Source organism: Bos javanicus, chromosome 9, assembly GCF_032452875.1.
Source record: "Bos javanicus breed banteng chromosome 9, ARS-OSU_banteng_1.0, whole genome shotgun sequence".
Classification (NCBI taxonomy): domain Eukaryota; kingdom Metazoa; phylum Chordata; class Mammalia; order Artiodactyla; family Bovidae; genus Bos; species Bos javanicus.
In genome coordinates, this window is record NC_083876.1 from 33,917,057 (window position 1) to 33,934,501 (window position 17,445).

At 33.3% G+C, this 17,445-nt stretch overlaps 1 protein-coding gene across 1 annotated transcript in view; it reads right to left on the minus strand.

Annotated features, from left to right (window-relative positions):
- Positions 1-1,861: 1,861 nt before the first annotated feature.
- The window catches only part of KPNA5 (karyopherin subunit alpha 5), a 50,811-nt gene continuing 35,227 nt past the window's right edge, over positions 1,862-17,445 (minus strand). Inside the window, exons 9-14 of the mRNA XM_061427490.1 lie at positions 16,414-16,577; positions 14,052-14,130; positions 11,955-12,080; positions 11,016-11,143; positions 7,828-8,006; positions 1,862-5,307 (exon numbers count right to left, since the gene is read on the minus strand). Coding sequence (XP_061283474.1) covers positions 5,120-5,307; positions 7,828-8,006; positions 11,016-11,143; positions 11,955-12,080; positions 14,052-14,130; positions 16,414-16,577 — 864 coding nt within the window. The 3' untranslated portion in view covers positions 1,862-5,119. The remainder of the gene's footprint in view (positions 5,308-7,827; positions 8,007-11,015; positions 11,144-11,954; positions 12,081-14,051; positions 14,131-16,413; positions 16,578-17,445) is intronic.

Below are 17,445 nucleotides of genomic sequence, written 5' to 3' on the forward strand. Positions count from 1 at the left end.
AAAGTGTACACGGTTTGATAGAATTTTAGTGAACACAACCGTATAACTGTTCAGATCAAGAAGTAAAACATCTCCTTTCTGCCTCATTTCTGCCCTCAGTCAGTCATTACCACACAGATAAAAAAACATGTTGTTTTATCACCGTAGACTAGTTTTGCCTGTTTTAACTTTATATACATAAGATTATATAATATACACTTGTATAAATTCTTATACTCAGTATTATACTGTGAGATTCATCCACAGACTGTGAGTAGCAGGAAGTCATTCATTTTCATTGTTATAGTATTCCATTGTATGAATATGCCAGTTTATCTCATTATTTGGTCCAGTTTTTGGCCACTAGAGATGATGCTAAAATGAGCATTCTGGGGACTACCTTGGCGGGCCAGGGGTTGAGACTCTGCGCTTCCACCGCACGGGGCACAGTTTTCATCCCTGGTTGGGAAACTAAGATCCCACATGCCTCGGGAACAAAAGTAAAACAAACTTCCCCTACCAGACATCACGATGTAGTCACAAAACAGAATAGTAAACAGCAAAGAGAATGAGCAAACCACACATATATGCATCAACATGAATCTCAAAAAATGTTAACATTGAGCCAAAACCCCAGATTCCCAGATACAGAAAATATATGTAAACTTCCAGTTTATACATTTAGAAAACAGATAAGTAAGGCTATATTTCTTAGGGATATATATACACATGAGATGAAACAATGAAGCAAAGCACAAGGATTATTAATAACATCCAGAGTAATAGTTACAAGGGACTGATAATAATTAAATTGGATGGTGAATACACAGGTGTTTTATTATTCAACTGTCTTCTTACACATTATTCTCTTTGTGTATTTTATAGTAAAACAATTTAGAAGGTGGAATGCTCAGAAAATAATGAGTCATGTTAAACCCCTAAAATTTTGCCATACTTTTTTAGACAGCAGTTTAAAAAAAACAACCATGACTGAAAGGGAACAAGAGGGATCCCTCAAAAGTAAAGCTGTCCAAAGTTTAGAACTCCCAATTTTTAAATAACAGGTACTTTTGAGCATTACACATTAAATTCCCCAAACTGCCTACTGCTTCCAAATTTAAGTGTTTATGCAAAAGCTAGTGAGCATTTTAAGCTCTTTACTTGGTGGGGTTGCTCCCAACCAACATTTTAGTTCTGGTGGTGCTGTACAGCAATGCTTGCAAGTGCAACTATTTGAAAATTTTATTTCATAAGAATGGAAAATTGAAATGTTAAAGTGACTAATAATGATATGATGTACATGTCTCTTAAAATTGCAGACTGCTTTACTGGGAGCAAGAAACCCTAAAAATAACTGACATAACTACTTTTACTACTCTGTGATTAACAAAGTTTCAAATACTGAAGGAAATGAGGCCAGATGAAGCAAAAAAAAAAAAGGTAGTAGAATAAGAAAATAAAAACACTAAACTAGGGGGGGAGGCTAAGCTTGGCTACTGTGTGATTTTGTGTTTCAGAGCACACTAAGAAAGTTAAATCAGATATTCCCTTCTATTTCCAAAACTCTAAGCCTTAAATAAATGCACTGTATTGCATTAAAATAATAGAAAAGGAAAAATAATCTCAGCTGAACATGTGAATGTTCCATTAATTGCCAAGGCATGAGATACAAACATAAATTAGATACATCCTCCATTACAGTTGAATATATGTTCTAAAATAAAAGCAACATACTACTTTATCAGATAGTCCTACCAACGAAATCGAAATCGTACTGGTTCTAGAAAGGGGATGGAATTTTAATCATTGAGGGCATCTATTTTTGCTGTTAGGAATACACAATCCTAAGTGAGAACAAATGATACAGACACACTTATATAAATGCAATTGTAAAATAGGATTTTATTGTTTTTAATATAGTGCTGTAACATTTCATAATATTGCATATTACTCAAATGTTGATTTTTTTTTAGTTAGTCAAGAACATCTTCCCCATCCCACTTCCCAACTTAAAGACACATTATCCTTCTAGAGCTCTATCATATGGGCTCCTAATATGTTACATTCTATAAAACAGTAATGCTATGAACTAAAATGAGTAAAGGTTAACAATTACTTTGATTTCACAGTTTCACAAAGCAGCAAGTAGACTGCTGAATTTAGAACAGCAACAAAAATCCACTAAGACTTTGTATTTTAATTACTTTTTCCATAATGCTCCTTCTTAAGAGAAGAAAAAATATGAAGGCAAAGGTAATGTTTTGTCCAACAAAAGTCCTTTATCAACAAATCAATCTTTATCTGCAAATAGGTTTTACAGTTACCGAATGATATGCTGTTTCTGTGCCAGCAGATTTTATTACATTTTTTTTGTTTTTATTTTTTGCTTTCCTGTTCTAGTGCTACCAATAAGTGAACAAAACGACACTAAAAATTAAATTCTAAAAACAGTTTTCAAAATAAAACTGATAGTAAAAACACCCAGGTCATTGAGTCAAGTACTTACAAATATAAAACAAGTAAGCATAATTGCATAGGTTAGCTGGTAAAAATTCAAATTCAGACAAAACTAAAACACCAAATTTAATTAAACGTAAAGGACTCTTTCAAGTATTTTTTTTTTTATTTCTGCATTAATGTTGCATGCATTGCCCTTTAGAACATGTTTTCTTTTCTTTTTTTTGGCACAGTTTCTCTCGGATTTAAATATAATAAATCTTAGGAAAGCAAGTTGAAAAAAGAAAAAAATTTCGCACAAGGGCCAATGAAGATTAAGGAAAATACATTTTGGAGCATTTAAAATAGTACATTTGAAAAGAGTAGTCATATTAAGAAAAATTTTAGAAACAAAGTATTTGCTAGTATTGGTTCAATAAAGTTATTACCACACCAATAGCTGGTCCCAACAATTAATTATATATTGCCCCTTGCATTCAAATCTAATCAAATCAATTATCCTAGTAACAGATCCAATGAATTAAATATAATTTTTGTATATAAATGCCTAAAATATGGTCAAATTCTATACTTAGAAGTATAATGCTTGCTTTACTGGCAAAAATTTAAAATTAAAGGCCATTCTATTATTTCCATTATTTTTCCTTCTGTAAGAACTATTTTGTTTGAAAGACGTGGCTTAGAGATTTATTAATCTAAATCTCCTAAACTGACTACAGGGTCCTCAAAATAAAAGCAGGCACAGCTGGTTAGTTTATGAATTATGCTGCATTATCAAGTTCAACTGATTAGAAAGAGTGGAATACCCTGTCACCTGATACTTAGACTATCAGCATCACAAAAAAGTGTTGATCTGATAAATTCACCATCAGTTTGGTAATCTTTAATATAACTACCCTGTTCTTTTGAATATACATATACTGAACTTCATAACTTCTACTAAAATAAAAAGGGCACAGATACAATACTCTACTTAACAATATAAAGAGGTTTGGCAGATGCAGTCAGCATTACAGACACCATTTAAACCTGTAGTCTATAGCCTGTAGGTTTTAAGTGTCTTGCCAAAAGCTTAGTTTCATGATATATAATTTTACAAAGTGTCATACTATTTAAAAGTACCTCTGTTTACATTTTCTTCTTGTTAACATGCCTCTGATTTCCAGCAGAAACATTATAAATGATACCATAAATGAAATCTTTCTTTACAGAATAGACTATGAGTCATATCAAAAATGCTTTTAGTTTCTATCTTAAAACAGCAATAAACTAATTTTTAAATAAGTATTTTAGATATATAACTGGAAATGTAAATAGCCTGTATATAACTATAAATGAAAAGACTGAGCTCAACAGTACCATATCTGCTTAGAAAACTACTGAATATAGTACCGTGAAAAAAAACACATAAGACACATGCATATATATGGATCTATAAATAAATATATATATAATTCTCTATTGAAACTTTTTTAAAAGTTTCACAATATGAAGAGGTTTTTGCTGTTAATACATAAACACTTACATTATATTAACCAATCTGATACAAATGTAATCTAATACAATGGTACATTGACAAGCAGCAGTATGACCCTCTGAGTATTACCAAAGGGAAAAAAAAATCCTAATATAGGTTTCAACCAATTAAAGAATCCTTAGTAATTTTCATTAATATCATCCTTTTGTGTCCAAACATTAAGTACATTTAATAAAATTTAATACATAACAAGGTGATTTCTTCAGGACAATTTTGCCATTCAAATACCTAAGTTCATTATTACACAGAAAGTGAAACTTTTCAATTACTGCTCTGAAAAATCAGAGAAAGGAATACAGTATTATTTTTGCTATGCAGCACTACTTTAGATTCATAATGGCATCTCTATCATGATGCTCTCTAAAATGAGCAGTGAAAAAAAAAAAAAAACTATTTCAAAAATGTTAGCATATTTGGTCAAAATATAAAATATAGCATTTATATGTTAAAAACACAAATATTTAAATGTTGTGTAATTATTTTAATATGTTCAATATGAAGAACAGCTTCTCTCTTCACAATTGCTACATTTTAATTGATTATCAGTACAATATTTTTCCTATGTTTTATAAGTAACTCTTACTGGTTTTGTTAAACCTTTTTATTTTTTTGCAAAGTATAACCTATAGCACAGTGATTTATAATTTCTGGTAACATCTGTCTTTACATTCTAATTTAGCCTTTTCTCTATTTCATGCTTCTGAAGCTTTTTTGTTTTGCTTTTGCTTTGAGAGGTAGATTTAGTAGAGACCGGGAATGTCAGACACTGCCAAAATGCAATGATCAACAGCTGTGCTGTTGATGTGCAGTTTCCACAAGTGCTAGAAAAATTCAGAACCATTATTGTAATACTTTACCAAAATTCTCCTTCTGAGGCTTAAATTATTAAATAGTGTATTTAACTGTTCTCAAATAGATACAAAAAAAGATAAAACAATGAAAGACATATATACAGGCACACCAACATAACAACAAAACTATAATAAAAGGTTGCATATGAATGGAAACTTGTTTTGCTTTCTAAAAGTGCATCTTCTTTCTTTTTTTGTTCTACACAAAAACACATCAAATATTCCTACTGACAATGCAAGAAAGGGGAGGTATATAAAGCTACCCTTCTTAGCCATTAATTTACCTCCTACCAAGTTAAAGTTGGAACCCTTCCATTGGTGCTTCCTGCTGCTGAAATACAAACTGTTGCTGATTTTCATCCACTTGGGGTACAATACTGGGGTCGTCATCTTCTACACCAAAGTAATGTTCAATCAGATCAAAAGCCTTTTGGTAAATTTCCTGATTTTCATGGCTTTGCAGAAATTCAATTTTATCTAGACCTATTATATAAAGCATATATATAAAATCAAAGTTATTACTCAGATTTCAACATGTATTTAAATCAAAATAATGAATCAATAGTATCACCAGTCCACTGTCAATGGAACTATTATTTTTAATCTAATTTTAAAAATTAAAACATAATTTTTAAAGGTTGTATTCCATTTACAGTTATTACAAAACATTGGCTATATTCCCTGTGTTGTACAACACATCCTTGAGCCTATCTTACCCAATAATTTGCACTCCACCCCCACTGGCTGCACTGGTAACCACTAGTTTATATGAGTCTGCTTCTCTTTTGTTATAGTCACTAGTTTGTAGTATTTTTTAGATTACACATTTAAGTGATTCTGTAGCTTTTATCTGATTTTTGCATATAATGACAGTCAATACTTATGCTTTATAGTTCAGGAATAAAAATATTGGGCAATAGGGTATGAAGAGTAAGCATAGGCTGGGCAGTAGGAAGATCATAGAATCCACCCTTCTAGTTGTATGATTTTTCCCAAATAAGTTTGATTCCTCTGTACTTAAGTTTCTGAATTTTAAAATGACAGTTTTAGATCATGTAAACTCCACAAGTTGTTTCCAGAGTAATCATGCTAAATAAAAAGCACAAAAAGGGAAAGCAACAAAACAAAACAAAACCCTAAAATTAATGAGCAAACTAACAATAAGTTCTCTCACAGAATAAGCCAAAGTGTATCAATAAGGAATAAATGAATACTATTTGTAAATCCAATACAGTTTATAAGTGAAACTGAAAAAACCCATTTGCATAGTGTAAAGAGAATCTACAGTGCTTTATTTTACTGCTTACAAGAAAATAATCCACATGTAAGTCTGGATGATGCTAAAAGTATTTTTCACTTAATTACAGATAAACCTCTTCAATTTGTTGCAGGATATAAATATATCAAGAATCATATCTATATATACTCATAGAATAGCTCAAACTCTAGTATAACTTGGGGCCAAAATAATAATTATAGTAGGAAATATTCTTAAATCAGCGATTAATATCTTTTGTTTATATGATGTCTTAACCAGTGACATTATATAATTTGAAATAAAGGCAAAGTGGTCTACCAGGCTTGGTTGAATAGCAAATAAAAGCTTGAGTGGATATAATAGGACTTAAGACAGAAAGTGAATATTTAATGGAAATATACTGAGAGGAAAAAGAACTGACTTAGATTCATGCCTCATCTGGAAATAAATTCCATGGTCTTGATGACAGTTGTTTGAATTCTGGATCTGATGCCAAACACAAAGGACAAAAAAGCAAAAATAAACAAGTGGGACCACATTAAACTAAAAAACTTCTGCACAGCAAAGGAAAGCATCAGCAATATGAAAAGATAACCTAGGAAATGAGAGAACGTATTTGCGAATCATATGCCTAGTAGGGGGTTAATATCCAAAATATATAAAGAACTCATATAACTCAATACTCAAAAACCAAACTACCTGATTAAAAAATGGGCAGAAGATCTGAATGAACATTTTTTCAAGGGAGATACACAGATGCCCAACAGGTATATGACAAGATGCTCAACATCATTAATCATTAGGGAAATGGAAATCAAAACCACAATAAGATATCACCTTACACCTGTTAGAATAACCACCATCAAAAAGATGAGACAGGAAGTGTTGGTAAGGATGTGGGAAAAGGAAACCCTTGTGCACTATTGGTGGGAATGCAAACTGGTGCAATCCCTATGGATAACAATATGGATTATATGGTAGTTCTAGTTTTAACTTTTTACATTTTTTTAAAAAATATAATCCAGCAATTTCACTTCTTGATATTTATCTCAAGAAAATGAAAAAAAAAATGAACTCCAAGATATTATGAAACCCCATGTTCATTTCAGCATTATTTACAACAGCCCAGACATGGAAGCAACCTTATCTATCAAAGAATGAATCAATAAAGAAAATGTGGTACATACACACACAACACATACACATACAGAGGAATATTATTCAGTTTTTTTGAAAAAGAAGAAAACCTTGCCATCTACAACAACCTGGATGGACCTCGGGGGCATTACACTCAGTGAAACAAGTCACAGATACAAATACCTTATAATCTCACTTATATGCAGAATCTAAACAAACAAAAACAAAGAGCTCAGAGTGAGCACATTGATACAGGGTATAGACTGGCTGTTGCCAGAGACAGGAGGTGAGGGGGTGAATTAAACGGGTGAAAGGGGCTGTCAAAAGGCACCAACTTCTACTCTATATAAGCTTTGGGGAAGTAATGTACAGTGATGGGGACTACATTTAATAATACTGTAATATATATATGAAAGCTGCTAAGAGGAAATCTGAAGAGTTCTCATTACAAGAAAAAAAAATTTAACTATGGTGACATGAACTATAATTATTACATTCATTTTGCAGTATACACAAATATTGAATTATGTTATATACATGAAACCAATGTGTCGCTTGGATCTCAATTAAAAAATTGATACCAACTATAAATTTTACTGAATGCTCACCATATGCTTCTTCAATGAGGGCACAGTATGGATTAATGCCTATTCCATTCTGCTTAGATTCTTGTTCTCCAAGCCGTAAAATATTTTCAAGTCCATTTAAAGCCACTTGAACTATTTTTGAGTCCATAACAGTCAACAGATCACAAAGTGGTTTAATGCAGCCTAAGGCTACCAAATACCTTTAGAGTAATTAAAAAAAAAATGTGGGGGAGAAACATTTTAAAAGATTTAAATATTTATAGCAATGACATGAAAACATTCTTCAATGAAATGTTACATAAACACTTAAGTATTCCTAAACAATCTCAAACATTAAAAATACTTAAATTTTTACTTATATAGGAACCTGAAAATTCTTACTCTCTTATTTTCATAATTTAACATAATTAGCAATTAATGGTATTACAAATATTACAAAAAATACATATAAGCAAATTGGTACTTATAGTTGTTTTTGCATAGCATATGAGTGCAGAGAATAGTTGGCTCAAGGTTTGTTTTTGTTTTAAAGGTTGGTTAAAATGGCAATCCACTCCAGTATTCTTGCCTGGAGAATCCCATGGAGGGAGGAGCCTGGTAGGCTACAGTCCATGGGGTCGCAAAGAGTCAGACACGACTGAGTGACTTCACTTTCTTTCTAGCCCGTGTAACACATGAAGCCACATCGGGGTAGGTAGAAATGAAGACCGAAAAGAGACACCTAAATCAAACTGAAAGAAATTTTCCACAGAAACAATCGTAGTTAATGTTCTAAAATATAGGCTGTGTTTCAGAAGCACAGAAGGCTTTTAGAAGCAGAACAGGCCATGTTGTGAATAATCTTAATAAACAACGATCACAAAAATTATTCTACTCATTTCCTAATGCTTTTTCCTTTTCTAGTTGTTATTAGATCTTTAAAATAGCTAATTTCTTCACCTGGCAAAAGTCCATATTAAGCATGCTCTAAAGTCCATATTAAACATGCTCTGAAGCCAAACTGCATGGTTTCAAGTCCTAATCCCACTCCTTATTTAGTTGTGTGATTTTGTGTAACTTCTCTGTGCCTCAGTTTCCACATCAAAAGTGGAAATAATATAGTACTAAACTAGAATGTTGCTGTGAGAATACTGCAAACATTCAGTAGAAGTTAGTTTTCATCCCCACCTCTTTTAAATGTGCATATCTTCACTGGAATACTTGCTTGCCATATACTAACCTGTGACTGATCAAATGTAATTGCTGAATGAATAACTATCTCATAGTTATAAAGTTAATGGAAATATGTGAAAGCATCTGATGTACTGCTGACGCTCAATAACTGAAATGACTTAGCATAACAACTAGCAGTCAATAAATATTAGTGATATGAATGTTGAACCTTATCTGAGATCAAGTCTCCTTCCCCTATATGTAGAGTTAATGAAATGGTGGAAATGGCTAGAAAAATAATTATCTCAATTTGGACACCTGATTCATATTAATACATTTTAAGGAACAGACACAAAGATGAAAATAAATTGAAAAAGAAAATACAACTGTTTATAAACTGTTTACAAACTTTGGGCCCCAAAACAGAAAAAATAACATCAGCATCAAAAAAATATACAAGTTAGAACAAATGAAAGATTTTATTACTGTTTGTATTCGTGACACAAATGAAATGGAAGTAATACTGATTAAATCAAAGAGGAGGAATAGAAAATAAAAGGCAGAGACAGATGGTATCAACATATCTGAGAAAAGAAAATAACAGTAGAAATGAAGGCAATAATAGACAATGATCTCCCAAAAAGTAGATTTCAAAATCCTCCTAGTTATTTATAAATTGGCATAGCAGCCTAACTTCTTTTGTATAAATTAATAATTAAATCAAATATGTATTAGACAATTATTTCCTAAATAAGCACATCAAGAAACCAAAGAACTTTCGAGTTTCATGAAATGATCCTCAGAAAAAGAAGATTCTGTAGATAGAACGGCAAAGTAGAACTTTGCTATGGAGGAAAAAAGTAAGCAGGACATTCTCTGGCAGTCAAGTGGTTAGAATTCTGTGTTTCCACTGAAGGGGATATGGATTTGATCCCTGTCCAGGAACTAAGATCCCGCAAACCACCAATGCAGGAAAAAAAAAAGGTGACAGCAGAAAAGAGAATATTGATAATAAAAATTATGATGATTACAAATAATAATGATAATAGCTAATCTTAGTAGAGAGCTTAATGTTTAGGCACCATGCTGTAAGACTGGAAGTGTACAAATTACACTACCATAACATACTATCCATTTAAAAAAATGAAGACAATCATGGATTAGAGAGACTAAATGACTTTGGAAGGTCATGCATCTTTTACTGAATAGGATTTGAAAGCAGGCTAACTTCAAAGTCCATATACCTATTATTTACGTTGTTAGGAAAAGAAACAAAAACAATAAAAATCCTAGAACCAAACAAGTATCCTGAAAAAAAATAAATTTTATTTATGAAAGAATAAAAGTGAGATAATATACACAGGTAAGGCTAACAACCCAGAGAAGGCAATGGCACCCAACTCTAGTACTCTTGCCTGGAAAATCCCATGGACAGAGGAGCCTGGTAGGCTGCAGTCCATGGGTTCGCTAGGAGTCGGACATGACTGAGCGACCTCCCTTTCACTTTTCACTTTCATGCACTGGAGAAGGAGATGGCAACCCACTCCAGTGTTCTTGTCTGGAGAATCCCAGGGACAGGGGAGCCTGGTGGGCTGCCGTCTATGGGGTCGCACAGAGTCAGACATGACTGAATCGACTTAGCAGCACCAGCAGCAAGGCTAACAACCAACTAGGAATGTCTATTTCAATTTTGTTTTAAATAAGTGGATATTCGAATTTATTAGCCATTTTATAAAGTTACACGCATGAGATTTTAATGGTCAAAAAAATACTTAATGCCCATAATAATATAGTTTTCAAATTAACATACACTTTTTTTTCAGATTTTTAATCTCTGATTTTTCATAGTTTGCCTAGGAGAATATCAATTATACTTTGACAAAAGTAAACCACTGTGAATGAATAAAAGATGTAACAAATGCTATCATTTCACATTAGAAATGCTTATAAAACTAACTTAGAAATAATGTTTTAGTTTTATCAACAAATAAAAAGTATGTATTATTCCAAATTTTGTCCTATTTATATTAAAAAAACAACTAAAAATTTTTTTTCACCTGATCTGTTCTGGAGTGCCTCCTGATGTTGCATTAGTTATAGCCCAAGCTGCTTCTTTCCTGGTGCGAAACTCTGCTTTCTGAAGAATCTCAATTAAAACAGGAAAAATATTTGCATCTATAACAGCCTGAGGAGAAAAAATGATATAGCATAATCAATGCAAATAGTGTCTTATAAATATTATGAAGTAGAGGAATCTTGAAACTCATTGGCTTTAAAATGTCAGACTTTTTGGAAACACCTTTAGAAATACTTTATTTCTAAATTTTCAACAAACTTTCACATACTTTCTTTTAAAGATTGGAAAATATATTAGCAGAATATAAATTTTAAAGATGATAAAGCACAGGCTGGTCATTGATCAAGATGAAATTAGTATTAAATGACTCAAGGAGCTTGATGGGACACTAATAAATCATTATTTAAAAGCATTGAGAGGAAGATTATTGCCTAGTGTGTTAGTTGCTCAGTCGTGTCTGATTCTTTGTAACCCCATGGACAGTAGCCCGTCAGGCTCCTCTATCCATGGGATTTTCCAGGCAAGCACACTGGAGTGGGTAGCCATTCCAAGAATACTGGAGTGGGTAGCCACTCTTTCCAACCCAGGGATCAAACCTGGGTCTCTTGCAGGCAGATTCTTTACCATCTGACCCACCAGGGAAGCCTGATCATTGCTGATATTGAAACCTAATGAAATTCAAGCTCTTCTTAATGACTAACTGTTATGTGTCAGGCACTGTACTAGAATACCTACAACAAGTAAATGTTATTATTTTAGAGGAGGAAAATTCAGTTCTATAAAAAACTTTTCAAGGATCTTTTAAGAAAATATTTTCAGTAACTCACTAAAAAAAAAAAAAAATCACTGATAAAATGCTGACCTTTGTCCAAAATAACTCCTGAGATCTCCTGTTTTTTCAGATATGAAAGCGATTTACCTGAATCTGAGCTCTGTTTCCAGCAGTGATGTTTGAAACAGTCCAGCAGGCTTCTTTTCTGATTGACTCCTTTGAGCTACTCAATAAGTGTAAAAGACAGGGTAAAGCAGAGCAATTTAAAATTACCTAAAACAACAATAACAAAATGAAAACAGTTTTATTGGAAAAGAACTATACAAAAATATACTATTTAGAAACACAATAATAATTCTGGAAAACTGTATTAAGAAAAAAGAAATTTCTCTCAAAGTAAAACTTAGTTACGTACTTGCTGTCTTCTACGCTCCCAATCTGCCAAAACTTGGTGTAGTGAAGTGCCCTGTTCTCAATCCACTCATTTGCAAATATGCAGAATACAGAGGTGTGCCCTTCAAGTTTACAAATACATTCAGAGTTCAACTGACACAACTATTTGAACAGAGATTTAGTGATTGGTCAGGATCCAACCACTTAAGTTTTGCCAAATAAATTAATGGGGGAAATGTATCTATATCTATACCTCAAACAGTTTCAATGTATCCAATTCCAAAACTGTTAAGAAATAGTGTCTATTAAGAAACTGTTAAGAAATGTGTATATTAAGTCTATTTGTTTCATTAAAATTTATACTGTCCTATTTTCCTTTTGTAAGTAAGTACAGTTTGCTTCCCTGGTAGCTCAACTGGTAAAGAATCTGCCTATAATGCAGGAGACCCTGGTTCAATTCCTGGGTCAGAAGATCCCTTGGAGAAGGGAAAGCCCACCCATTCAAGTATTCTTAGGAGCTTCCCTAGTGGCTCAGACAGCAAAGAATCCGCCTGTAATGCAGGAGACCTGGGTTCGATCCCTGGGTTGGGAAGATCCCCTGGAGGAGGGCATGGCAACCCACTCCAGTATTCTTGCCTGGAGAATTCCATGGACAGAGGAGCCTGGTGGGCTTCAAGTCCATGGGGTCACAAAGAGTGGGACATGACTGAGTGACTAAGCACAGCACGGTTTGCTCTGTCTCTTTACATTCTTTATTTCACGGCAAGATTAATTATGCTCCATTTTCACAGTAACCACAATGATTTACATTATGTTTACTTGGTGAAGAACATATGAAGCAGTGCACCAAAATTCTGCTGAAAACAGTGTATGTGTGGAAGTGCATTTTATTTTAAAGACCTATTTTAAATTAATAACTATCAATTACTAAAGATCTACTGTTTAATAACTAAATAAATATGACTTCAAAAGACTAAAACTGAAAGAATGTAGATTAGAATATACAGTTCATGATAGCAATGGATAATTTAATGTTTCTGAGTTAAAGTTTGTATCTTTAAGAAAGAATATTCCAGATCTGAAATCAGTTTGACATCACATCTTTTTTTTTTAAGTCTCACCATCATCCAAGACAGGCAAACACACATGTAGACACACACAGACACACACACATGCAGACAGAGACACACACAGTTAGTTACCAAAGAGGGAAAATGTTTCCTTGCTATCCTTCCTTCAACTCTCATAATCTAGGTTTTCAATCTATTACAAAGACCCTTGCATTTCCAACCCAACTTTTAACCTGTTTATAATCAATCACCATCTCCTAAGCAGTTTCTTTTCCAGCCAAGTTTAACACCTCTTAATCATAACTCACACATGTGTGCCTCTACCTCATACCACATAAATTTCTTCTAGTCTACTGAAATTCTCCAGCTTTAATTCCAACTCCTTTATGGAATCTACAAAGATTTCTCAGCACACCGATTTTTAAAAAAAAAATTTTATAGTATTTAAGGACAAATCAGTTCTCAGGAAACATACTACCTTAGGTAATTTGCTTTATTTCATTATATATTGTCTCCTCAATTGAAATGTAAACCCCTCAAGAGCCAAATTCCTATCCTATACTTCTTTACATTGATATAGGTCTAGGATAGTGCCTTCATATAGAGGTATTTGAGATGGATTACTTATTACTGAGAATATGCTTACTGACATATAACAGATGCCTGCACAATTATGGTAATACTAACATCTTGATTAACATGTAATTGAGTCATATGAAAATGATAAACTTCTTAAAAGTTCCTTAAGTTACCAATTTATCATATTAAAGTCTGAACTCACCTGTGTTTGAATATCATCACCAGTCACAATATTACCAACTGCTCTTAATGCAGGTGATACAACTTTATAATCATTGTGCCTAAAAGTAATAAAAATATGAACTTACATTCTATATTAAAATTTACAAAAAATTTGCAAAAATAGTACAAAAAATTCCTCCATACTCCACCCAGAGATCCCTTTCAAGTTTCACTAATTTTCCGAGTAATATTCCTCTAACAAAGAAATCTAACCCAGAATCATGGGTTGTACCCATGTCTTTCCAGTCTCTATCAAGTCAAAAGAATTCCTTCGTTTTCCCTGTGACAATCAAAAGCTAATTATTTGGTTTTGTTCAGTGATTAAGATGAAGTTACATGCTTTTGGCTGAGATATCAGAAATGCTATAGTCTTTTCATTACATGGTATTGTATGGCATATGGTATCTATTTTGTCCATTATAGTGGCACTGACCTCTGTCACTTAAATAAGATGGTGTCCACCAGATTTCTTCACTACTGTTTTTCCCTTTATAATTAGTGTTTTGTGAGAAAATAATACTTTTAGGCTATGTAAAATACCATTCCTTAATCCACTTTCACCACTAGCTTTAGCATATTCTGATATTTATTGTCTGAATTAATAATAATCATCAGTATTGTTGCCAACGATGACTTTCTAATACTATCACTTACACTATGTACCTTCTTTTTAATCTATTGATCTATCTACTTATTTAAGTGTGGACTTATGGACTGCTATTTTATTCAAAAAAGTTGTAATATGTTATTACAATTTATTTCAATGTTCAAATCATTCCAGGTTTAAACTGTAGGAGTCCCTTCAAGTGGCCTTCTGTGTCCTTTTGATACTTCTCTCTTCTTTGAGCCAGAGAAGGCAATGGCAACCCACTCCAGTACTCCTGCCTGGAAAATCCCATGGATGGAGGAGCCTGGTAGGCTGCAGTCTATGGGGTCGTGAAGAGTTGGACACGACTGAGCGACTTCACCTTCACTTTTCACGTTCATGCATTGGAGAAGGAAATGGCAACCCACTCCAGTGTTCTTGCCTGCAGAATCCCAGGGACGGGGGAGCCTGGTGGGCTGCCGTCTATGGGGTCGCACAGAGTCGGACACGACTGAAGTGACTTAGCAGCAGCAGCTTCTTTGAGCTCTCAATATTTTCTGGGTTCATCTTGCCTTTTTTCTTTTTAGGCCCAGCCCTGGTATTAGTCATTTCTTCAAGAACCCATGACTCTACTTGATGAGAGTAGTGTTTAAAAACCAAGATTTGTGCATTCGGTGTGCTCATCTTGTTAGTATAGGTTTGTCACTGCTCTCAGGCCCTCTAAGAGGACACATACACACATACATGTACATTTACATATATATTTATTTCTATCTCTTTATGATGAAAGCCATGAGCTCACATTGATACCTTTACTTCTGATCTAGCACCATAAGATTATTCCGGCTTTTCTCCTTTCCAGACATATATCTCCATTTTCTAAGAATACGAAGCTGGCTTCCATTATCACAACCTCCCTATGTATGACCGGTCTTCTGATTCAGCTAGACTGCTATCGTGTATTGGTTCCAATTCCTGCTCCAGCCTGCTTATCTGCTCTGCTCTAGTGGGTGTCATCATCAGTGTGGGCCCTGATCTGATCCCTCTGTTGCACTGTGTTCCCCTCTTCCTCAGATGCTGTCTTCAAGCTAGGGCCACAACCTCTTACTGAACCTCTCTTTTGTACCATCTTCCTTGTTTGAGCCTACCTGATGACTTTTTGACAAAAGAAAAAAGGCAGAAAAATAATACACTTTTTTAAAAGAAGAGGATGAGGAAGCTAAAATAATCTTTTTAAAACAAGTTTTCTTACAAGTTTTTAATTTCTTTTATAGAAAATCTGTTCTTTTTAATGAAAGTAGCAACAATAGCCCAGCAAAGAAAAACATGATCTTTAATACAAGTGAAATACTAAATGTTTTTCACTGCATGGACCCATACACAAATTGATTATTGTAACGAACAATTAACTAGATTATTGGTTCTGTGAGAGCAGAACTGTGTTCCATACATTATTAACATATTGCACAACACTCTAGCAGGTAATAGGCATTCAATAAATACTTGCTGAATTAAGCCCCGCCCATTCATGAAGAGATTAAACTAGTCAAATTCATTAACAAACTGACTAGTTCCAAATAGAGGATATAAAAGCTAAGTTTAAGGGTCAGATTCTCAGTATTTCAGCTATTCTGCAGAGTGGATTTGGTAGCTTTTCAATCCTTCCTGAAGTTTGTAACTCGAGATGCTTAGAAGACCATTACTCTGCTAAACTTAAAACACAATCATATACTTATTAACCATAAATTATAGTTACATCAAAAGTTCCACCAATCTTCGACAGACTCCAGAATCAATGACTGCTTGAATTTTATCATTGGATCCATCAGAAAGATAAGAAAGGGCCCAACACACATCTGCTAATACATCTGGGTCACTGCTAAATAACAATCGTGACAGGACATTTAAGCAAGGTGAAACCTGGAAGGGAAGAAAGAACCAGTTTTTTAAATTTTTCTCTATCCAAAACAGTTTCTTTAGGAAAATAATTTCTAAAATATTTAAATAAAAATATTTAATATTTTAAATAAAAATAAAATATTTAAATTAAAATAAAAATTTTAAACACAAAATTTAAGCTAGAAAAATAACAGAGAAATTAAGACATTCCACTGTTTTAAAACTATGATCATGAAAACTACATATAAACATGAAACTGATTATGATTCCTATTTATCTTATACTGAGTAAGTTATTTGGCAAAGTTTGTAAAAATAATTATGTATTAGGGATCTCCTATGTCTGAGTCATATACACACACCCCCACAATGATTTAAAAAACAATGAAGTCCTACAGAGTTCTAGTTTTAAGAAAACAAAATAAAAACATTTTTGCCACACTGTCTTCTCAGAAACTAGAAAAAGAAGAAATAGAAATACAAATTCTAGCTTTGAGGAGTCCAGTAGACATTTATAATCTTGACTACAACTGGTGAGCTACAGAAACTGAACTTTGGGATACAGTTCATAGAAGAAGCTGAAATGAAACACTGGACTGTAAACTAGAGAGATTAAGTAAAAGTTACATACTGATTGAATTGAAAACTTGCAGCCCTCTTGCAATTCCCAGGTCCTAGACTCTAATGGTATTACCTACTCAACCTAATCTACCCACCTTCCAACAGGAGAGTAGAAAATCTGTTCCTAGAGAAACAAAACGGTTTCAGAAAACATACTGAAGTTTGGAGTTCCTCAAAGAAAACATGGTTTTGCTACCCAATTAGTCTATAGTGAAGCTCATAAGACGATGAGCCTATATACCCATCTTTCAATCAGCTTCTTAGTGCCT